Here is a 23,812-nt window from a genome sequence, read left to right as displayed (position 1 = left end):
CAGAAGATAATTTGATGCATATGTATTTACAACTGTAGAATAGTTAATAGAAGGACCACTACTCAAGACAGCGTTAAGCAATGTACACGAGTACCCTTAAAATGAGTTTCATTTTCCAAGTTTTAAAATTCTTTCTGATAAGTATTTCAAATAAATCATCTAATGGTTCATGTTAAGAGAAGTTAATTTTTATAATCATAATCCTTCATTTAACTTGAAGTATTTGAACTACAGACAACAGAACATACTTTCTAGATTAACAGAACTTTTGCTGGAAAGCCCGGTAATAATTAAAGGTTTCTAAAGTTTATTTCACAAGCATCTCCTTTCTTTGACAAAGCTTTTTCACATGCCACTCTTGCATAGGCAAAAGCTAAACTTGCATATGCTTGATAAATCCTTCCTTGTATAGTACAAATCACCACGTACTAACTCCTCCAGGAAAAGACTCATTTCCACCGAGCCCTCCTACAACCACAATCACATTTTAAGGCACGCTCTTAGCTCAGTCTACACATGCAGCTTTCCCATTCTCTTTGCTTTAAATTACAATGTTGTAAATAAGCAGCAATGCCATCAGCTTCTCCATGCTGTGAGCAAGTAACTGTTCTCCAGCAAAGAAATATTACTGGAATACTGTGAAACTGTACAATAGGATAAAGTTAAAAAAAAGACTATTATTTAGAGGAACTAAGCAAATATTCTTGCTTCACAACACTGATTTATTTAAATCCATTCATCTATTTGCAGTTTAATTTTCTGCAACGACACGCAGCAAGCAAACCCAACCATGCTGAATAATACTTTCCTAGCAGTCAAACACTAAAATCCTGCAAAAAGGTATGTGATTGTTTTGAAATATAATTCAACTCCCCAAATTACTTCCTGTATATATTCAGAAGGAGATCTGCTCACTGAAGGGAGAAAAATTTGCATTTATCTTCCTCTTTTTTGGCTAAATAGACTGTAGCTTTATGAGTGAAACAAATTATCTTTCATAATATATCTATATTAATCATTAATAAGTTTATTCCAGGGCCAAATGATCCCCCCAGGTGCATGTGAATAATCTGACTGAAATAAAAATGAATATTCAGGCAAAAAACGCCTCATCTGTTGACAACCAGTGATGAAACAGAGACAGTAAAAATAGTGTCACTCTACTGTCATATCAGAATGCAATTGTATAACCACCAGTCTGTACTTGCATTCAGATGTGAAGACGTTTCCCCCCTGCCCTGCCATGTATAGACTGTCAATAGATGAACTTTCTGCACCACCACTGGAGAAGACTCTATTAATGCTACTGTGCATCCTTATTTTGTTGTCTGTCATCACACTTCACTCACAACATGTGTGAGCTCATCAAAGACTACCAAAGTGAAGACAAATAGAGAAGCTCAAAAAGAAGGCCCTCCAGAGAAAGAGAATTGTGGTAAGCATTTTCTCCTCCACAATTCAGTAACCTCACAACCAGCATTTGATGTGGCATAAAAAAGGTCAGTAAAAATTCTGAGGGAAGATAGTCATTACTCAGTTCTCTAGGTCAGTGGTTTTCAACAAGCAGTCCACATAAAGCCTGCTGTCAGGCATAAATCCTCTGTTTAGGAATCTGGATTTGAAACACTGATATAAGATGTTTCGGAGTCTCATACTGGAAGAGATTAACAGCTGTTGCTTTCAGATACTAAAATGATTCGCTGTAACATGAAGCTCTTACATGTAATGGAACTTTACTGATGCAGACCCTAACATTAAAAAAAACAACATGAGAATCATAAAAGTGAGATGAAACAGAAAAATATTTCAGACTCAAGAAAAGATTATTTTAAGAGGGGATACTGAAGTCACCTTTCTGGAAAATGTGTGCACTCAAATATAGATTTAAGGTATTCTGAAAACTACCATTTGGTATCAGCATTTATTTAGAATGAGTTCAGTCTGTCCGCATAATTGTGACAGTCAAGTTGAATATATTAATACGTTACTGTTGAAATGACTAGTAGGCAATTTATTACTTTCAATATGAAAATAACTAAATTTCTAATATCATTCCCCTTTCTGAAAGTAGTAGCAAAAGCTGTGATTTCCCTTCTGTTTATAATCTACTTTTAAATACTGGAAGGACATAATGAGGTTTCCCCAGAGCTTTCTCTTCTCCAGACTGAACCAGCCCAACTCCTTCAACCTGTCTTCATAGGAAAGGTGCTCAAGCCCTCTGATAATTTTCATGGCTCTCCTCTGGACTTCCTCCAACAGCTCCACATCTTTCCTGTATTGGGGGCCCCAGACCTGGATGCAATGCTCCAGATGGGGCCTCATGAGGGCAGAGCAGAGAGGGACAATTACCTCCCCCACCCCACTGTCCACCCCTTATCTGATGAAACCCAGGATACTATTGGCTTTCTGGGTTGTGAGCACACTGCTGGCTCACACTCCATTTTTTTAATCAGTCAGGACCTTTTCAGCAGGGCTGCTCTCAACGGGTTTGTATACCTGTCTGGGATTACCCCAAGCCAAGTGCAATACTTTGCACTTTGCCTTGCTAAACCTCATTAGGTTCTCATGGGCCCATCTCTCAAGTTTATCAAAGTCCCTCTGGATGGCATCCCGTCATTCTGCCACATCAACCGCACTGCTCAGCTTGGTGTCATCAGGAAATGTGCTAAAAGTGCTTCTGATCCCATGATCTACATGAGCTTTTATTGATAGAGATGGTAAAGATTAGCACTTTCAAGACAGACCCCTGGGAGACTTCTCTCATTAACAACCTCCACCTGGACATAAAACTGTTGCCCACAACCCTCTGGCTATGACCTTCCAATCTATATTCCCTTTCCAACGGATAGTCCACCCTTCAAATCCATCTCTCCCAATTCAGAGAGAAGGATGTAGTGGGGGACCACATCACAGGCCTTGCAAAAGTCCAGGTAGATGATATCAGTTGCCTCCCCTTTGTCCACTGATGACATTGCTCATGTTATTCATACCTTCATTATTAGTAGCGTTTTCTGTCACCGGAGCAGCTGTACTAGTTCCTGCTGCCATATCCAGAAGAGGCTGAATGATTTCAATTTTAAAGACACCATTTTTCTGCCAAAGGTTCAGGACACGGACTATTTTACTCTGTTGAACAAAAGCAGACATTGACACTAGATACAACTTTCCTAAATACACAAACTCTGATTTTATTCTATCTTTTTAAGCATTGAGAACAAAAGATTTAACAGTGCAGGACTGCATCAGAATTGGACAGACCTTTGAAATAACCCACTGTCGTAACATAGGTCAGCAAGAACTTGTATACCTAAAAAAACAGAATCTGTAAACTTATTATCCCCTTCAGTAACAAGTTCCCTGTGAGATTTTTCTGAAGTTGCTCCGACCAGGCAGAAAATCCAGGTCTAATAAACAGTAGAGGAATTCACATCAGCCCCACCGTTTCTTCACAGACAGTCATAAAAGGGGTGAAACAAACAACAAATGTGATGAGAAAGACAGGAAAAATGAAGATGAGCTAGAAAAGCCCATGGAAATGATAGGCCATAAAACTACAATAAAATACTAGAATAAAGTTCTAAAGTTAGCAAAGACTGTTTGTCCAAATTTTTTTCTACTAATCCAACCAACTCCTACACTGACGTTTGAAAATCCATCTCCACCATTATTCAAAAGATCAGAAAAGCAGGCAGAAAAATCTGTGATCACTGCAGGAAGTTAAAGCTAAATGATTAAACAATTTCACAAAATATTTTCTATAATACCGTGAGTTAGACAGCAACTTATAAGTGATTGTCTTTGAACACGATTTTGGTCTGAAAAACAACTTCAAGACAGCAGCATCTTTAGTCTCTACTAATCACTCTGAAAGTCTGGAAAAATGAGCAGAACCTCCATCGGTTCCAAGTCTGGCACTTGGCTATAACTCTGGCACTTCTAACACCTTCTGCGGGAGACACAACCTTCAGGATTAAGTCATCTTGAAGAAGTCTTATGAAGAAAAAGTTCTGGCACAGTCACACACACACACAGAGTTCATGCATCTGTATACACAGAACAGAACTGATGAATTTAGACAAAATATTTTTTTTTAGCTAGAAATTCTATTTAACTGTTACTGTTGATAATCTTTCACAGCATGTTTTATCATCTCATATAATAATGTTCACTACAAGGACACACAGAATCACCAAATCAACTCACTTGCATACAGAAACATCAAAGTCATACAGTTACCAATCCTCAACTTAGGAAATCATAGTTGTACCTTGTCTTCCGATGGACAGAGATACAAATACTGGAATGTGGCAGTAATATTTTTAGAGAATCTTGGCCCAAAGACATCCTTATCCGTTCCAAACTGGTGACGAGACTGACGAACAATAGAGTCAATAACATACAATCCAGGAACTTTATACTCTGGTTTGCACTGGAAACAAAACAATTTTCTATTAGCATTGATGATAATGAAGTAACATGCTTTCCTTACTTTCCTGTAATATATCTTGCGTAGATTTCTTAAGAGTAGGAAAAAAAGAAATAAAACCTGCAAATAATTGTATCTAGAACAATACGGGCTCCAGAGAAAAACATGGATGGCATAAAATCAAACAATATTGTCAGAAATAATTCCCCTTTTGCAAATTTTAAATATCTTCTGTATGAAAACAAATATTTAAATACATGCAACATTAAATACAAGCAACAGTTATCAAGGACAAGAAAAAGTGAAAAGTAAAACTAGGAGAGTGATCGAACAGTGGTGTGGTGCTGAGCCACCTGCTGGGTTCAACCACAATGCTTGTGAATATCAAGAACTCAACACCACCAAGAAACTACAGAGGAGGGAATTTTACACTTGCTTTTTTTCCGACCCTTCCCAGTGTAGCATGAGAAGTTGAAATAAGGAGATTATAGGGTCAAAGAGATAAAAATGCATAAAATCTTAACAAAATAGAATTTTGTCCTTCAATTTCCAAATAATACTAGCAGTGACAGATGCAGACAGTATTTTTTTTATGTTTTTTAATTACCTTTTTGATAAACTTCTCTACAATCTGGACAACGTGTTTGTAGAGCTGGAAAAGAAATTCATAAATCAATTTATCATCAACATTACACCATTTTTTAAAAAACTCTTAAAGCTTATGACCACATAGCATGGACTAACACAAAATATTGTATTCATATTCAAGAAAGAAGTATGTTAGGATTAATACAGCTGTACAGCTAACGGGGGAAAAAGATGTCACAGGTAGAGCGGGCAGACACAAACCAACCCTTCTGTCAGCATTATTTCAACGTGTACACAAAACACTGCTTTTAGAGTACTGGTAAGAACCTTCTGGATTTATTTTATAAGCAAGTTCAGTATGTTTTAATATGTTCTGATGCAGCTGCACACTGCAACATTGAAAATTTTATTACATAGAAATCATAACTCCATAGTGAGTGGCATTAAAAAGCAGTAATTGTAAAAAGAAGCTGGCAGTCTAAAACCACAAGCTGATGTTCACCGCTCACTTGTTTCTAAATAACATTCTTAACGCCAACTAAAATAAAACATCCATGAAGCTAAGACTAGAAAACCCACAGATGCACTTAGTTGGAAGCAAAATAATAACACACTGATAGCACTGCAGTTTCGTTTTTCTTCTGTTGTACTTTACCTTGATAGCTTTAATGGCGGCTTTTGTGATGAGAATCATTTTTGCTCGGGAAATAGGAGGTTTCATCTCCATCAGTGAAAAGAGCTGAATAGAAACAAAAAACCCCAAACAAATATTAAAAGTGTATTCTGAAGTTTAAACAAAAAAGACAACATTTCAGACAGACAACTGATTACAGATGTTCAGCACTAGGCATCACAACAGTGCTAGTCAGCTCTTGAAACAAAGGTACTACCAAGCAGACCTTTCTGGGTTACGCTGAAAGCCACACTCCTCGTGAACTAACACACAGAGCAAGTTACAAGATTTTGATAAGGCTTCTGTCAACATCTTATTTGTGTCTAAACACAGATATTTAACTTACAGTACAAGAACTATTTCACAAATATAAATACATACAGCAGAATTAACTGCACCGGACCGACATAATCCTTTAATCTTAGAATACAAATTATTCTATTTGCCTACAAGTATGCCAACTTTCATCCATCAAGGCAATCGCATCAGCACTAAGTTTCCACATTATCCTGCTGTATATAAATGTTGCAAATGTCTTTAATGGAGATATTTGGCTTGCTATAAACATATCATATTATTATTAAATTTAATTGCAGCAACTGCTGTGGAGAATCCTCTGTGCTGTTCTCCAAACTCTCACTACCAAGTGGAAAAATCAGTTCATCATGGACAAAGCTTGCAGAAGCAACAACATGAACCTGCCTTGACTTACAGAATAATTACAATATAAGCATAGCCCAGGTACTCTGTATCAAAAAGCTGTGATCATACAAGATGCTAATAGTCTGAAGTCGTGTTACGATCATTAAAGACAAAAGAAGAGTCCCACAGTACTAGATTTAAATACAGATTCCTATTTTCTTGAAGTTTAAATTCACAGAAAGCATATGCTGTGTTCAAAATAGGTACAGCATGTGTAGGAGATAAAAATCTAACTCCAAACTTTATATTCACAAACTGCATCAGAATGACTTTTGTCTCACGTGAGGAATTCTATCACAAATCAGTTCCACAGTGTTTTGAATCTAGGCACTGAGAAGTCACACCACTGTCTTCCAGTACTAACCATAATCCTGAAAAGCAAGTACTAAATTCACACTTCAGAAACTGATAGAAACTAAAACTTGCACATAGAACTCTTGCAGCTCATACTACATCCTCAATGGCAATGCACAACGCTGAGGAAAGGGCACTATGCTCTCCTCAGATGCCTAAAACACTCCAACAGTTTGATTTTCCTACCGTAACGGATGCGTGAAGAGCATTTTAAAAGAATAAGGAAATAATCAATTTGAAAAGATCTGTTTTTCAATAACAGTTCTACAGTCTGGCACTGAGAAGCATGTGTCGCACACACCTGTGACACCAAAATCCCATGCATATTTTACCACTTTCCAGACCAGGCTGTCTTCTCTGGATCTACAGTGAACCCTATGTACTCCATACATCGCTGCTGTCATTTCACATCACAAAATGTCCAATCCTCAAAAGTACACCATATGCTACTCTATGTTTTTAAGGTGTATGCAAATGCAATTTCTGCTGCCCTGTAGACCAGGAAACACAATTCACACTGGCTTGTCAAAACAGCTTTCTCCCATATAATGCCTCCTTCCATAATACACCTCACAGTTAGGCACTCTGCTCCTCTGGATCCTACATTCTATTCTTCCCATCAACTTAACTTGCTATTTAAGTTGTGGCCTACTAAAAGCAGAATCCTTACGTTGTCACGGTTTTTGTAATTAAAAACAAAGAAAAACCAACCACATCTTCAAGATTTCTTAAGCACACTATCATTTTCACTATGAGTTTGTTTCCCCACAAATTATAGAAATATGTTTTGGACTAAATAATTAACTTATTTTGCTTGTCATAATAAAGAAAAACTAAAGCCTTTAAATACTAGCCAAAAATGAAATACATTCTCCACCACAGAACAAAGTAGAGAATAAAAGTACCTTCATGTGACAGTATAATGGAAGGTAAGAAGTCATTTAAAAATTGATCTTTTTTTCCTATGAATTTAAAGTTCCAAAATGCTTTGGAGGTGACCAACCTACACAGATGTGCCTGTTGCCTCAATTAAAGAAAAAAACAGCAGGTATGTTTATGAAGAAAATAAAAAGCATTACAGACAACTACTTGAAGGCAAGCAAAGTGTCCATAACGCATTCAGCCATTCAAAATGTGAGCCTTACACAAATAAGGGGCAAAGCACGAATTATATTCAACAAGCAAACAAGAAAAACCCTATTTTTATTCCAGAAGATACAAATGAAAAAAAATATATATTGTCCTTCAAGAGAGCAGTTGCCAAATATCCAATCCAACACCAAGTTAGGACAATGACTTTTCATTCCTAATCTCCATAAAAGCCAAGTAATGGTGCCTTATATTTGAACATCAAAACTCAGGAAAATCTGTTTTGAGATGTAACAGAAGAAAAATAACAACAAAAAAAACAACCACAACTAAATACAGTACTCACAAATAAGCCAACAAAAGGCATCAAAGATGAGGTGGTGCAGGCAAAAAAGTCACATTCTAAGACAAGTACTCCATACTCTTACCGTGACACAGAGGGAAGCAACTGGCCCTGCAGATAAAGCAACCAACCCCAAGACGAGAACAAAGCAGCCAGTGTGAAGCAGCACTTCAACATTTGTACTTCAGCAACAAAAAGGTGAGGAGAGAAAAAGGAAACTGAGGAGCTCAGAGCAGGATAGATAGCAAGAAACAGCCAGAAAAAAAAAAAAAAAAAAGCATTCCAAAAATGATGTTACAACTGGGGAAAAAAATACAAGGAAAACAAAACAGCTGGAAGGCAACAAGAAGGGAAATGAGCCAGATGAAGTAGCCAGGAAGGATGCAATAAAGAGTATGGTAGCTTGAAGAAGTCATTAATTAAAGAACATGAGAGGCTGGATCTGAGGCTAATAAAACAGGAATAAAGAGGAGCTTGGGAAGAACAGGACTGAGCAGATGACTACAAAGTGTCCATTTGCTGTTACAGACAGCACTCTGGGCAACAGCAACAAAAACAGTAAAAGCCTGTGAGGTCAGTACACACAGATATTTCCAGAGTGCAACCCAGGATCAACTTCAGCTGGAACACCCATGAATTAAGATGAAAATACTTCCACGTGTAAACATATGTGCGTACATGCATAAATATCCTGCCCCCTTTTCACACACACCCCACTGCTATCTTTCTGAATGGCACACCAGAACTTTGTTGCCTTTTTAGATTTTCTTAAGATTTTACAACATCAAATGACCATTTTGAAGCTCATTTTTATTAAGTTTTCATTATCGTAGTTACACGTGTCAAAACCATGCTGAAAAGCAGGGTAAATCTAAAATCCAACATTACTAGCTCCTTGAGAATTTTCACTGTTAGAAGGGGAAACTGTGGAGTAGACATGTGTTGTACTTGCATACATTCAGCTAGACCTCCATCCTCTTTTTGTATCCATTTCCCAAGCTAATATACGTTAAAAAAAAACAAAACTGTTTTCAGAGCAGCATTCTTCTAGTAGTACTGAAATACCTAATTCCTCCAAGAGTGATACCATCAGTTCAAGAGGCAACCTAGATACGAAAGCTTAGCTGGAGAGCATTTCCAACACCCTGTAAAGCCTATACCCGGTTAGGAAATGCCTACCAACTGTAACTATGTATCTGGCGAAAAGAAACAGTTCAGAGCTGCTTCCCACCTTCCTTCCCTGTACAATGATACTGCCGTCTAGAGAAGCAAGCAGCGGCTTCTGCCCTCCATCTCACTCAGTTCCTGCTCAGAACTATGCAAAGTAACCCGTTCCCTAGGGTGGGGAGCACCACAGTGCAAGAGACAGTAAGGGAAAAGAAATTAAGCAAAACCTTGCAAAGTAAGAATGAATTAACACAAGGACTATTCAGGACTTGTACCTTTATCTACATTTGATGATTTCAGTAGTTCAAGAGGAGTTGTATCCTGCTGTCCACATTGATTTTTTCATACATAAGAGAAAACTAACACCTTACCTGCTGAAAGCAGCAGAAAAAAATGCAATGTTGTTTTACACCAGCTCTGGCTTAGGATAGTTTAAGATCAAACACTCCTGGAACATCCCTCTCTAAAACTGATAGTTTGAGTGCTGTAGCAGCACCACGTTTTCAAATAAGATCCCATGTACTACCACAAAAAAAAAAAAAGAGCCTACTTAACTCAAATTACAATACAAAATATTCAGTGAAGAATAGTTCTGCGTTCTTGTAACAGTCTAGAATTGCAGGATAGAATACCTCTAAAGTCAAGAATCTCAAAGGGAGGAGAATCACTGCTTCATTTTAAGGCTAATAAATGCAATCAAATAATAAAACTGAAAGGCTCCTTAACCCTTACCAGCTATAGAATGGGAGATCAATGGTACTACATGCTATTTAATGAACAAGCAAGTAATCATCCCCTAAAGATCAATGTAAAACATGGAAGTACTACAGAAAACACACAATAGGAAATAACAGAAGACTGCCAACATCTTCCAATTCAAACTGTAGCACCTGATCCAGTCTCTATCAAAGCCCTGGGTGAGGTGGGTAATGGGAGAAGGAATTGGATGATGACCATTAGTTTTCAGTCTTCCAAAAAAAGCAAATTATCCATTTCTGCCTTTCTTTAATTCATGCCCTTTGAGGGTCTGTTTTACACAGAAGCACAAGAATGATGAGGTTTTGAAGCAAAGAATGGCTATTTTCAAGTTCACCCACAGCCTTATCTCAGAACCCTAAAGACAGCACATCTGGGCACAGAACATCTTAGGAACAAGAGAAATATGGGAACACAATCAGCTTTATTTTATTACTAAGTTTATTAGAAGAAAAGCAAAATCATGCAGTAGCATGCATGAAAGAAGAGAGAAAGAAAGAGACACCTGGAGGGATAAGGTCTCGCAGAAGGATTTAAGTAGACTGGGGCACCAAGCACAGAAGTTCAGCAAAGGAAAAAGCTGGGCGCTGCACATGGGAGGGACACAGGCACAGACTGTGAGATGAGTGACTGGAGCAGATAATGGTAAGAGCAGGCTAGGTGTGAGCCCACACCACGCTCTGGCAGCCAAGAGGACAAATTGCACCTTGGGGTGCATGAAACACAGCACAGTCAACCAAAGAGGTTATTCTCCCCCTATATTTAACATTATTGTGGCCTTGCTTTGAATACTGTGTTCAGTTCTGGGCTCCACAACATAAAAAGGATGCTAAAGTACTTGAATGTACCCAGAGGAGGGCAACAGAGCTGGTGAACAGGGCCTGAAGGCATGTCCTGTGAAGAGAGGCTGAGGATGCTTGCATTGTCCAGCCTGGAGGAGGGTAAGAGGCAAACTCACTGCTACCTGCAGCAACCTGAGAGGGGGAAGTGAAGAGAGAAGAAATGATCTCTTCTTTCTAGTCATCGGTGTTAAGACATGTGGGAATGGTACAAAACTGTTCCAAGGGAGGCTCAACTTGACATTACAGAATTATTTTTTTTAACCACAATGGTGGCCAGACACTGGGACAGGCTTCCTAGAGAGGTTGCTGATGCCCTGTGGCTGTGAGCATTAAAGACGTATTTCAATAATGCCCTCTAACTTTTGGTTAGTCCTGAAGCGCTCAGGCAGTCCTGTTTTAATTCTGCATGTCTCTCTGACTGGACTATTTCATTATATTCAAGGCAAACAGTTAGAGAAAGAAGGCAGTTCGTATGTTTCCAAAAACTGAAAATACTAGGAAAGAGGGGAAAAGGAAAGTGACATGCCATGAGACTTAACCCACTGGCACAGAAGGAAGATAAGGCCTATAACTTTTTCCTGTATCTTGTACTCGACATCCGGTCTTAACTCTATTTGTTTTAAGCACAAGGTAACATAATAAGAAGGTAAAAATACCTTTCAAGCAATGAACTGACTTTGCTGGCATTGCTCTCCAGCTTAAGCCTCTTTGCTATAAAGAGATCTCTATTTGCAAACAGAGATATGGCTCAGTTTTATATACTTGTTAAATAAAATCCACAGAAACTGAACAGCACTGATGTGTAACATACTGAAAGAAAAGCAGTGTTCAGTGGGCACCGAGCACTCAGGTCATAGTTACAATACTCTCATTCAATCTTCCCCCTACAACTTTTGTAGAGTTGCCATTAACAATTTCAGGAAGTTTCATGTGTCCAAGAACATTTATTTCTGCTTCACATACATGTACGACACAGTCAGTATTCTGCATATTCACTCATTTTTTAAATAGAAGATGATGATGTCGACCAAACTTTTGTTGCTAAGACTCTCATCAGAGGACAACCTAAGTCTTAAGTTCCTGACCATCAAGTGTGAAACATCCCAAGAATTAGGTGCTGCGGAAGATGACCACAAAAACTAGTTGCCAGACTCTCATCTCTGGAAAACATATTGAGACTGCAATTCCACCAGATTCAAACCCCAGCAAAAAGAGTACTTGACACACTAAGCTATTTCTGAGGCCTATAAAGGCCATTCACAAATTCAGAATCACTAGGGAGAAAAATCTTCACAAAAAAAAGCCAACAAAATAAAATGACAGCGTAAGAGCACGCAGACCAGAATTTTGTTTCCTACACAAACGTTTTTAAAACCCATCTGTATCTTAGAGTCAGTGCTATACTCACGAGTCCAGCAGAAAAGCTTCCTACACCATTTCTTCTCTTACCAAGAACTTCTAATAGGACATCACAGCTTTCCACATTCCTGAAAACGGCTCAGTCCAGAAGAAACACATAGCTTTTTCACTATCACAATGATGATGACCCTTCAATTAATGGGAATGCAGCAACAAAGCAACTTCTGTCCCAGAAGAGCTCACACTACTTCTGCAATTTCAGACTCCACCGCAGAGCAAAGAAAGACTAAATTCAGTGTGAAACTCCAGAAGCAGTCTCTTATCCTGCTCTACACCACCCAAACATTATTACAACTGCTGCTTGAGCAACTCTCCCAGGATATGTGGGAGGCAGCACTCACTTAAAAATACACCCTTATAGTGCCTCCTGGGACATATTTTAGGCAGCTGCAACCAGTTTCAGTGCTTTCTGAAAGAGATGAAGGGTACCAATATGCACAGAGATTGTGATGTATGTCTTTCCTCTGACCACAGGCATCGCTAGTTGTGCTCTTGTTGTTTTGCCATACATCAGAGGGATTCTGAGATTCACGAGTTTCAGTGAACTGCTGAAGAGCTGCTGTGAAGGATACCCTGCTAAGACCTATTTACAGGTCTTGTAGTGAGAAGGGGAAGAACACGGAGTGGAGAATACAGGTTACCCATGTTTCCTTTACAAAACTTCCGGATACTACTCACACTGTGGAAGAGTATGAAACTTGCTGGCAACAGCAAAACAACAAAGGGAAGGACTAAGAGGTTATGGGATGGATTGTATGAAGGTTGCTCTGAAAGTAACACCTCCCACTTCATTATGTTGGCTCACATCAGAGGTGGATGGCAGTGCTATGGCAGTAGACACTGAACTTTCTTGACTGTATTCCGTTACACTCTGTTGCCCCACAGTGCCTGCAGAGGGGCAGTCTGACAAAACTGCATCTAACTTGTAGGTGCATGTGAAGTAAAGCTGTGTTATCGAATTCCTCCATGCAGAAAAAAAATGGCACCCACTGACATTCATAAATGCTTGCTGAACATTTCTGGAGATCAAACACTCGATGTAAGATCAGTGAGAGGTGGGTGGTGTATTTCAGCAGTGACAACAGCAACAGTGGGTCACCTCCACTGGCGCAGGTTATAGTTTGGTTTTGCTCTTTACAAGCATGGCATGCAAGCTCTTGCTCATCACTGGCAAAAAAAGCATAGCTAATGGTGGTGACTATACTGAGCAATAGCGTTTGTAGCTAAGAATCTGCTCTATCAAATAGTACTATTGTGCTAAGTGTATCTGTTGTAGTTTCTATGGAAACACATGAGGTATTACTTTTATAGCAACCTACATAATACAGCATGTAAAATGTAATTTACCATTAGTGAAAGACAGCTATATAGAACAAAAATACAACCGACTGGTTCACTCAATAGGGAAAAATGCTAAGAAGGAAGCTGCAGCTGTAACTTTAAATAAACAGCCCACAAAATGCCTGTTCTATTTGTGATGTAGGGAAACTGAAGTGAGATATCAACTGTTTTAGTGGTACAGATTACCTACTGCCAACCTGAGACGTATGATTAAATTAATATGCTGCATTACTCAATAGAAAGGTAAGATTACAAAACAGCAAACTCAATTTGTTTCCACTTCCAGACAGACTGTAAAGAAGATCCCCATTTCTGGTCTTAAGCTTTTATAACCTTTAAGTCATCCCTCAGCTTTTTTCAGATTAACAAAAAGAAAACATATCTTTCCTAAATTAAAACACGACAGGGATTAAAAACTTTGCAAATCATCATAAATGTGTGGGTTGTTTTTAAATTGTTTAGGGTTTTTTTTTGTTGTTTTTTTGTTCTAGAAAAATATTTACTTCCCTTCTTGAAGGCACATCTAAGTTTTGCACCATTATCAAATTACCTTTTGTGATTTACTTACACTATATTGTTAACATAATAAAGTATGTACACCAAACAATAGACAAACATTAAGTCCTTCCCCCAAGATACAGACTGAACTAATTTCCTCAGGGAAAATACACTGTATCACATAAGTGACAAATCGTACTCTTCAGTCAGTAATATCTTCTCAGAGCGCAGCTGGATGAAAATAAAGCAGTAAATATGTTTGGTGAAAACAAAAAAAAAAGTGCCCACTCCTTTAGAAAAATTACAATTTTAAAGAGGCTCATTGTCTAGAAAAATTGCATTCAAAGTATAGGTACAAGAAGCAGGACTTAAAGGAGTGGGCAACACAAACATGATCCGATTACATAACTCATCTAAGGTAGTACCCATCACCAGAGCCAAACTAATTTAAGTGTTCTTCTGCAGCCTGCCACAATTGCTAAGTAGAACATGCTAGCTCAGACCTCTATATTTACGTCTCACCTCCCAATTCAGATGGGCAGCTAAGATCACATACTTATCACAATTAGCTGACAGGCAGGAACATGTTACTTCACTGCAACGTGACCATATGCAGCCAGAACCCATAGGTCAAAACTGGAACTCCTGAAAAACTGGAATCAACCAAAAAAATTTGCATTTGTACAGAACCGGGTGCCCAGCTTCAGGAGAAACAAAACAGTGCAACTTCCGTTAGTAAAAATATTGCTCGTGCTTTTCTCTTCCTCCCTAAGAGCCTTTGTGAGAAAAAGATAGCAACGTAACAGCCTAGAGGATGCCTAATTTACAGCCATGATTTGAGTTTGGATCTACCACCATTCAGAAATTTGCTGTAAACACCAAACTTGCCCCAAAATCCCAAACGATCATACGGTCACCTGAGGCAGCAAGTCACATTCCTTGTGTATGTTGATGAGGTGAGTAAATGACAGCTGCCACCTCCACACCAGAAGAGACAGCAAAGCCCTGGTACGCATGGGAATCCCAGAACAAAACTCAAGGCTGATGAAGTTAGAGCTGCCATTATAAAATGCTAGTTCTCTTTCTACAGTAGCACTGTACAACTGTCGACCACAACATTGAAGAATTCCTGACCTAAAGGACAGACTGGGATAACCCTGATCTTCACTGCTGAAGCTATTTTATTCTCAGTCAAACAATTATCTATTCAATCAGCAGATGCTGGTACCTCTGTAGTCCTTAACACATCTACGCATTTTAAGGACAAGTTCTCACAGTCACCAGCCTGCCCTATGCCCACCATGCTGTGAATAACACTGACACCTTTCGTAAAACGGTTTTCTCCACTCTTACTGTAAAAGATCAGAAATAGAATGGTACATGACTGTAAACCTTCCACTCCCCCAAAAAGCTGAGGTGTTTCAAAGCTTATTTTAATATGCATTGGGTTTTGTGCACAGTTTCAGACATCACACTTTGTAAAGCTAACAGAACAGCTTATGGAACTTTATGTTCCTAACACATATCATACGTATACATTATAAAGGCAACACATTAGTGACATGAATCCTAAGCCTACTAACATGCTAGCTTCATTCAAGCAGCCCTATGGAACTCGTCACATGTACAAATGATCGCGGAACAGGGATTTTAACGAGATTTCTTCCCTTAACTTACACTCAAATTAAATTCAGTGGTTTAATGTTTCAGCTTAGAGTCACCAGAATTTCATGCAGTATTTCTGAATATATCAACCAAAGAATTGTGCTTTTACTACATCTGTATATATATACATCACAGAAGAGGCGTTAGGACTCACCTGTTTCTGAAACTAAGGTTAGTCACAGAATACTCTAAAGTCACGCGTACTTTCAGCACCAGATCAGCAAGATATATATGTATTTTCATATAAGAAGCACTAAGCACTGTCTGTACAATTAAGCATTATCAGGTAACAACACGTTGAAGTAAACTGAGTAGAAGTTCTAGCAGATTACTGCTTTTATTTCTATTTAGTCAAGTAAGAATACTTCTGTCTTCTGCATTGCAATTGAAAACGCAGAATGTGCCATTGTACTCTAATGTGTTTGGGGAGGTTGTTTTGTACCCTTTCATGCATTTGATTCAAAACAATGGAACGTGCACCCATAACAGACACAAATAGATAAAAACAAAAACACTTAATAGGGCAGATCTGCTCTCTCACTTTGAACTTTCGTATTATTTTAAGGAAGCACAGATTTTCAGTTGTGTATGTGCGACAAGCAGTTGCAGGGAGTGAACTTTACACAGCATGACTTCATCACATGAGAGCAGCCTGCCATTTTTCCTCTTTCTGCTCAGCAAACGTGCACAGCAACCTTCAAAACGCATTAAACGTGCGAGAATAGGTTCTGGCTTAGTTTTAAATGATTATTTGCAATGGTAGTATGAAAGTCTGAACATGACCTGAAAAAGCCAAATAATTAAACGGAACTCGGTGTAAGAATTGTTTCAAGCCACGTGTCAAAAACTTTATAAAATACAAGTTGGATTTTCTTTTTCCAATACATGATGCAAAAAAGCAGTCGTCGTCTACCTCGTTACAAATTTCTGATTGGCTCATTAAGGGATCATTAGAAAGGAGGGCCTTTCCGTGCGCCAGCTGGACGCTCACCCCTCTCCCACCTGCCAACGGCTGGGTGGGTAGTCAGTGGCGGACGGCTCCTCCGGCCCCATCCCCACACGCAGTCGGACATCCTCACTCCGTTTAACGTCACGCCTTTCCCACTCGCGGCCGTTCACATGGCAGCGCCCCGCGCTCCCAAACGTCTCCCATTCCCTTCCCCCTTCCCCCCCAGCTCCGGGCACGCCTCGCCGCACGGCTCCCGGGGCGATGAAGCCACGGGGGAGACTGAGAGCAGCCCCCGGTCGCCCCCCCACCCCGGCCGGCCCACGTTCTAGGCCGTTACAACCGCCGAGCCCCCTCCGCCTCCATCTTCCCGAGGAGCCCCGCCGTGCCCCCCACCCCAGGCAGGCCCTACACCGCAGGCCGAGACGGGCCCGGGCCTTTCCCCAACGCAGGCCGAGCCCGCGCGGCCCGCAGCCGGAAACCGAGCGCTGGGGGCGGGGGTGAGGCGATGGCGGCGGCCGCCGTGACCCCTCGGCGCCCGCGGTCCCCGCCGCCCCGCGCTCCCACCTCCTGGTTAAAGGCGTTCACGGCCTCCATGTTGGCGGCGGTTGAGGCGGGCGTCCGCGCGGGGGAGGGGCGGCTCGGTACCGCTCAGGGGCTGCGCGCGGACATGGCCGTCTGGCGGCGGCGGCGGGGCCGGTGCTCTCTCCTCTCCTCTCCCTGCCTGCCTCCCTCGCCTGCTCGCTGGTCTCGCTGGCAGGACCCCGGCGCAGGCCGTCTCTCCCAGCGGGATGGCGGAGCCCACGCCGCGCACGGCACCCTGGGATCGCGCAGGCCTCGCGGCCCCGCGCCACCCACAGGAGAGAACGGGGCGGGAGGGGGGGGGGGGGGGGGAGCGCGCGCGACGGTGGCATCACGTGATCCGGGGCCGGGTGAGTCCCAGCGCCCCGCCATGTCAGCGCCGCCCCGCCCCCGGGGAGGGGAAATGGCGGCGCGTTGCCGGGCCGGGCGGAGAGCTTCGGTGGGTCGTTGTAGGGGGTGGTCGGGCCGGTGGGAGTTTGTGTACGTGAGAGAAGAGCGTTTATCCTGTAAAATGCCGGCTTCAAGGGCGCTGAGTGGCTGTGGCGCCTCGTTTGTTAAGGGCATTGTCACGTGCAGTGTTTTAGTGCTGATGTCAAGTTAGCAACTTGAGGGCTCGTAGAGTCATTAAAGGCTGGAAAAGACCTTTAAGGTCACCTCGTCCAACCGTCAGCCCACCCGCTCTGTCACCGCTAACCACGTCCCTCAGCGCCAGTCTGCGCAGTGCTGTATGATGTGTCGCGTTCTAGGTGTGCTTGTTGAACTTCCAGTTGTTTAACTCTGGTCTGGCATGTCAGCCAGGGACTAAATGGGAAGGAATGGTACAGACGTCGCAAGGTGTAGTTGGCTTCATTGACTGCTCCGCAAATGGGCTTCGCCTTGTATTTCACTTGTTAATCAAATGCAAACTGCTTTCAAGAGTCTCTGCTCCCCTCCTTCAATAGACGGTCGTCCAGAAGTTGCTCCTCTTTAAAAACAAGTCTTTTACATTCCAAGTTAAGGAAGCTGAGGCAGGGATAAGACCTCTCGTTTCTCAGATTATGAAATCTGTAAACAAAGTGTCTGTGTACCGCTCTTACTCTGAGGAATTTTTAAAATAGGCTTTCCAAGCAAGGGAAGGGATTGTCCCACTCTGCTCTGCACTGATGCTAGCTCGCTTTGAGCACTGTGTGCGTTTCTGGGTGCAACAATATAAGAAGGGCATGAAACCACGAGAGAGTGTCAAAAGCAGGGTTATGGAGATGGTGTAGGGTCTGGAGGAGAAGACATACGAAAAGTGCTTGAGGTCCCTGTGTGTGCTCAGCCCAGAGCAGAGGAAGCTGAGAGGAGGGCTCACCGTAGCCTGCTCACTTAGGGGAGACTCACTTGCTCTCTGGTGACAGCAACAGGAAGGACCCAAGATTGCAGGAATTCAGGAAGTGTTGGGACAACTCTCTCAGACCTAGGGTTTGACTTTTGGATGGTGCTGTGTGGAGACTGGAGTTGGATTTGATGGTATTTGTAGGTCTCTATGAACTCAGGATGTTGTATGATTCTATAATCTGTGATTCAGAGCTGTTCCTAAAGAAAGCTGCCAACGTAGAGAATAATAAAAATAATAGTTTTTTAAAAATTATATATAAAAAAGGAATGTAGTACTGTCCTATTTCAGTGTCCTTGCTGCATGAGATTTATTTTTTAAAACAGTTCAACATGGTAAATTACTTCATACAGTAGCTTTTGCTACTGTTCTTGTTTACACCACTGTCCAAAACTTCACCAAAATCCAGGTGACTCATTCTACCACCTGAAAAATAGGAACAGCAAATGTAGAACTGAAATCTATGATGAGATTTTGAAAATCTAAATCACCTTTGCATGGTTTTTGGAGCAGCTGAAAAGGTTTTTGAGAAGAATGATCTCTTTGAAGCTTCTTGGCTTAGTGAAAAAGAGTGAGTGAATGAGATGGGACTTCCTAAACTGGCAGGTAATTTTCAGATTTGAAACCTGGATGATAATTGGCACTTCTGTAACGTTAGTTGCTGCTGCTGAGTAACTGATTTTCATGTTCCTTCAGTATATAAACTCGGTAATATGAAGGTGTCTCTTCTCAACACCACATTAGTAGTTTATGCAGAGTATAGAAAAAGTAAAACCTTTCCAGGAGAGGAAAAGATCAAGCGGTTCTGGAAAATAATATTGGATTTTCTAGTTGTTTTGCCTATTAAAACTTCTGCTGGCATTTCCTGGATATCAGTAGAGGTTCTCGAAGTGACTCCTCTAAAACAGAATTAAATACTTCCAAGTTTCCTCATTACTACTTACGTATTTGGCATTGTCTTACTATGTATCTTCTTTATAAAACACCCACTTCTGTAGTGTGTTAGTAATCAAACTTTGTGCATAATTAGCTCTTGTAACCTGCAGGGAAAAAAGAGTATAGGTATACTTCAGTGTGTTTTGAAATTGCCTAGTACAAACACTGGTAGCTACAGTAACTTGGTACTGAGTGTGCCCACTGTGTTAGTCCTTACCTTGAAATGCCAAGCTTTACATGCTCATTCCATCACCAAACCAAAATCTGTTTCTTTGTTTATCTGTGCTATAACAGTCCCAGTTCTGCTTACAATATGGCATATGGATTCTCTAGAAGTATCCTTGGCTCCTTTCATTTGCTGAGAGTGAAATTTGGATTTCTAAGGGTCTGGATGTTAGGATTTGGGGGTAGAAAAGGGTAAAGCAGGTTAATGTCTCAGGGTTTAGACTTAGTCCAGTAAAACCCAGACTTAACAGCTTTGTTGCTCAAAGCAGATCTGCTTCACACAGCAATATGCTTAGTAATTTTGAAGTAAAATTTACCATTGCTTGTATTGTGAATACCTATAGAGACAAAGGAGAAAATTCTGTAATTTCTTAATAAAAAACATATTCTTTTGATTATGCTTTTGTCCGTTTTACACTTGTGGATACCTCAGCTTAAAGCAGGTTTATTATTTAAGCTGCTTTTATAACAACAGTAGGTATTGTACAAATACCTGATGCATAATGCCTAGTGTTGTATTATATATTTGTACAAAATAAAGAATGGTTCTTACCTCAAGGACCATGCAGTCAGACATGACTCACAGAGCATTTCATAGCGGTGTTGATATAATATATGTTTTTAAATATTATTCTGTGTAATTCCATGTGTCTTATGTTTAGCAGTTTTGATTTGTGTTGATGCATTAGTTTAGTTATGTTCAGCTCACTCTTGTTTTTGACAGATGGGAAATAAATATGCACAACAATGTATGGAAATTGCTATTGAGGACAAATTATGGTTACTTGATGTAATGATTCTTTTTGTCTTTTGCACATAAATCTCATCAGATGGTGTCCTATTCAAGGTTGTTGTTCTGAAATGTTTTGAATTCAGTGCAGTCCTTGTTATTCTACACAAAATGAAGCACAAGTTTAGCTGAATTTCAGTTAGCTTTAGAATGTAGAGAATTTTGCATAATGATACAGTTCTTTTTCTTGTGGTAATATTATCTTGATCTTTCAAAGTGTTAAGAAGCCCAGCTTTACTCTGTCTCCCAAATTACTAGCATTTTGCATTGCTATTGTCAAAATGATCGACAGCAGTCATCCATGAAAAATGTAATATTTATCTATGTCTGACTGTATCTGACTCATTCAGTAACAATTAGTTACCACTTAGCATTTTGTCCATTATCAATCTCTAACCTGATGATATAATTTAGATTATTGGACAACTGATTTCTTTAGAATTTAATGAAGTCTTATATTCCATAGAAAGGCAAAACTGATTTTCTTGCAGTGTTCAGTATATTACTGCAGCATTATAGACTTTATTAAGCCAATACTGTGTAAGTTTACTGTGATTTATAAATACTTACACTCTGTTGCTCTGCATAGATCTCCCTCAGATCATGGGGAGTGATTTCCTTATTCTCCAAATATTGGCTCCAAATACAAGCCACACTAAAATCGCGTCCCTGAAATCAACAGGTCCTTGAGGGAAGAGTACATATCCCCCTTACGGTTTATCTGTGCTCCATAAGGATTAGGCTTGTAGGGCTGGCACTGTGACTGTATACTTAAGTTAGTGTTTCTGTATGCTGACCTTTTGTTCTTTTACTATTTGTAAACTTGAGTAATATTGACAGGTGGACTGTAGTGGATCTGCTTCTAATGGTCTTTTGGGGAGCCTCATAGCACAGGCACTGTTCTGTCTTCCTCCTTAGTGGAGTGAATCAGTGTGCATAAGGTTTGGATGGACATATCTTTCAATTTTACTCTAAGTTGCACTGTGAGTATCTGGGTATAGTTCATGGTCCTTGATTCTAACCTAGAAACCCTGTAGAGGGTTGAGAGCTGGTCGCCTTGGAGTGAGACAAGTAACTGAATACAAATTACGCAGACAGATCTGTAATCTAGACAACTGGATCTATGATGTTTGCACTTTAGATATTCTATCTATTGGACTTGCTCTTGTATTCTTAATGAAGTCCAAGATTTGAGCCTCTTGTGAAATATTTCTTTCTGGTCAAGGGTTACTCGTATTTATTGAACCAGATTGGAACAGTGGATATTTAAGAACTCTGTCTGTTGTGAGTATCTAGATTTTTATGCACTGCCATAATTTTGTGGACTTCAGTATTAAAAACAACAACAACAACAAAAAAGTTGTTTTCTAAGTGCTCGTGAGGCAACATCTAAAGTTGCTGTTGATGGTTATCTAACCACTGATGGTATGGCTTGTCTGAATCCGATACTGAGTTTATCCTTTTTAATATTTTGCAGATGAGAGGAGACCTCTGCTTTCAGCAAAATAGCTTTGGTAACCATTAATCCATTACCTCCAGTGGTTCTTGATTGTTAGCCCAGTATTAATGAAGATTCCAAGTCATGCAGCAAGGTAATAATCACGAGTTTGCCTTACAAGGTCTCGTGCAACTTCTTGTTAAATAAATGGAGGTTTTTCACATGAAAGCCTATGGGATAGAATATTAACTTGATAGAAGACAATCTACCATCTATATTTTCTGTGGAATCTAGACTTATTTTGTTTATGCCAGCAGACACATACAAACAGACTTCCAACTTTGCTCCTCCACAGTTTTCTCACTAGCCTCTAGTCTGATGCGCAGGCTGGCAAGGTGATGAAGCTACATAACATTTTATTGTAGGTGTAAGACTGAAGATCAAAATATGTCAGAAATTACTTCCTTCTGTAGAAATTCTGTCATACTGTTGTTTTGCTGTTCATCGGAGGCACAGAGACTAGTGAAGCTAGGAGCCATCAAACAAAGATGAATTAGTTCTGTTGGAAAATTCAGCACTTATTTGTGTTTTAGGAGATGATGGTAAAATACAGAATTTATGGTTACAGGGAAAGGAAACACACATAAGTATGTATTATGTCATTATTTAATGGTTTGTCTGGGACAGTATAGGGTTTATGAGAACAAATATTTGTAACAGATGTGTTCATGTTGTCGCATTAAAATAAATGATTTGGTGCTTTCAGAAACTTTCATAATTGAAAGTGAATCTCTTCTTAGGAAATACAGTTACTTTTTTATTTTTTTCTTAATGAATCATTTATTTGGAAAAAGAACAAACCAAAAAACCCAACACTGTTGCAATTCTAGGATAGCCAACATTCTGAGCTTCTAGGCATGTATGTAAGCCAATAGCAACAACAGTTTTGGCAGTGTGAATCCATTTACCAGTAATACAGCTTCTGCCTCTTTCTATGGCAGCTTTCTGGTCCCATTTCTTTACTTTTTTTAAGAAAAAGTATTTTGGATTCACTAAAATTTGATTTAAGAAGGTTTCTTCCTCCAGTCCGCAATGAGAAGCAGCAAAACACTGTTCTTGTTTATCTGGAAAGGAGTTGTGTTTCTTGGTTTGTGTGTTTACTTGTTTATTTAGGAGAAGAAAAATCACATTACCCAGGAATATTCACCTTCTCTTGCATTGGTATGTATGTAGCAAAATTGGTATTACACAGGAGCAAATTCTGGTGTCCTTATTTAAGCTCCATGCTTTTGTGTTATTTCACTGAGATAGATGTTCCACAGGTTACAGTGGGACTTCATAAGATTCAGTGATGTGTTACTGTGGCACTCAGTAATCTACTGTCTTCAGTGGATTGAAAGTGTTGGAGGCTTTGTTCTTCCTGATTATTAGAAAACCTGTTATGCTCACCTTGGATCTCAGAAGTGTGCATGCAATACATCCTACACGGAAGCAATAATAAATAACATCCTTCATTTCTTCTATCCTCTTTTCTTTACTCTCCATGTTATCTGGGGGAAAGGAGGAGTGGTGGATTTTAAAGTAATTTTTATTTGTGTGTAGTGTTTGCAGTAATCCATCCTGTTGAACCTGCATTAAAGTGACTTATTTCAGGTATTAAAAAAAATCCTATTAT

General features: G+C 40.0%; 1 protein-coding gene across 2 annotated transcripts in view; it reads right to left on the bottom strand.

Moving 5' to 3' along the window:
• SCAF4 (SR-related CTD associated factor 4) overlaps nt 1-17,626 on the bottom strand; it is a 43,209-nt gene extending 25,583 nt beyond the window's left edge. For both annotated transcript variants that reach the window (XM_065741783.1, XM_065741784.1), the window contains exons 1-5: nt 17,377-17,626; nt 5,670-5,753; nt 5,034-5,078; nt 4,268-4,429; nt 2,991-3,126 (exon numbers count right to left, since the gene is read on the bottom strand). In XM_065741783.1, the coding sequence (XP_065597855.1) occupies nt 2,991-3,126; nt 4,268-4,429; nt 5,034-5,078; nt 5,670-5,753; nt 17,377-17,406 (457 nt within the window). In that variant the 5' untranslated portion in view covers nt 17,407-17,626. The remainder of the gene's footprint in view (nt 1-2,990; nt 3,127-4,267; nt 4,430-5,033; nt 5,079-5,669; nt 5,754-17,376) is intronic.
• Nucleotides 17,627-23,812: the final 6,186 nt, after the last annotated feature.

Source organism: Cyrtonyx montezumae, unplaced genomic scaffold (genome assembly GCF_038088225.1).
Source record: "Cyrtonyx montezumae isolate F1298 unplaced genomic scaffold, pur_monq_1.0 scaffold_3, whole genome shotgun sequence".
Taxonomy (NCBI): Eukaryota; Metazoa; Chordata; class Aves; order Galliformes; family Odontophoridae; genus Cyrtonyx; species Cyrtonyx montezumae.
Note: the sequence above shows the minus strand (reverse complement) of the source record. Positions and strands in the feature narration are given on the sequence as shown.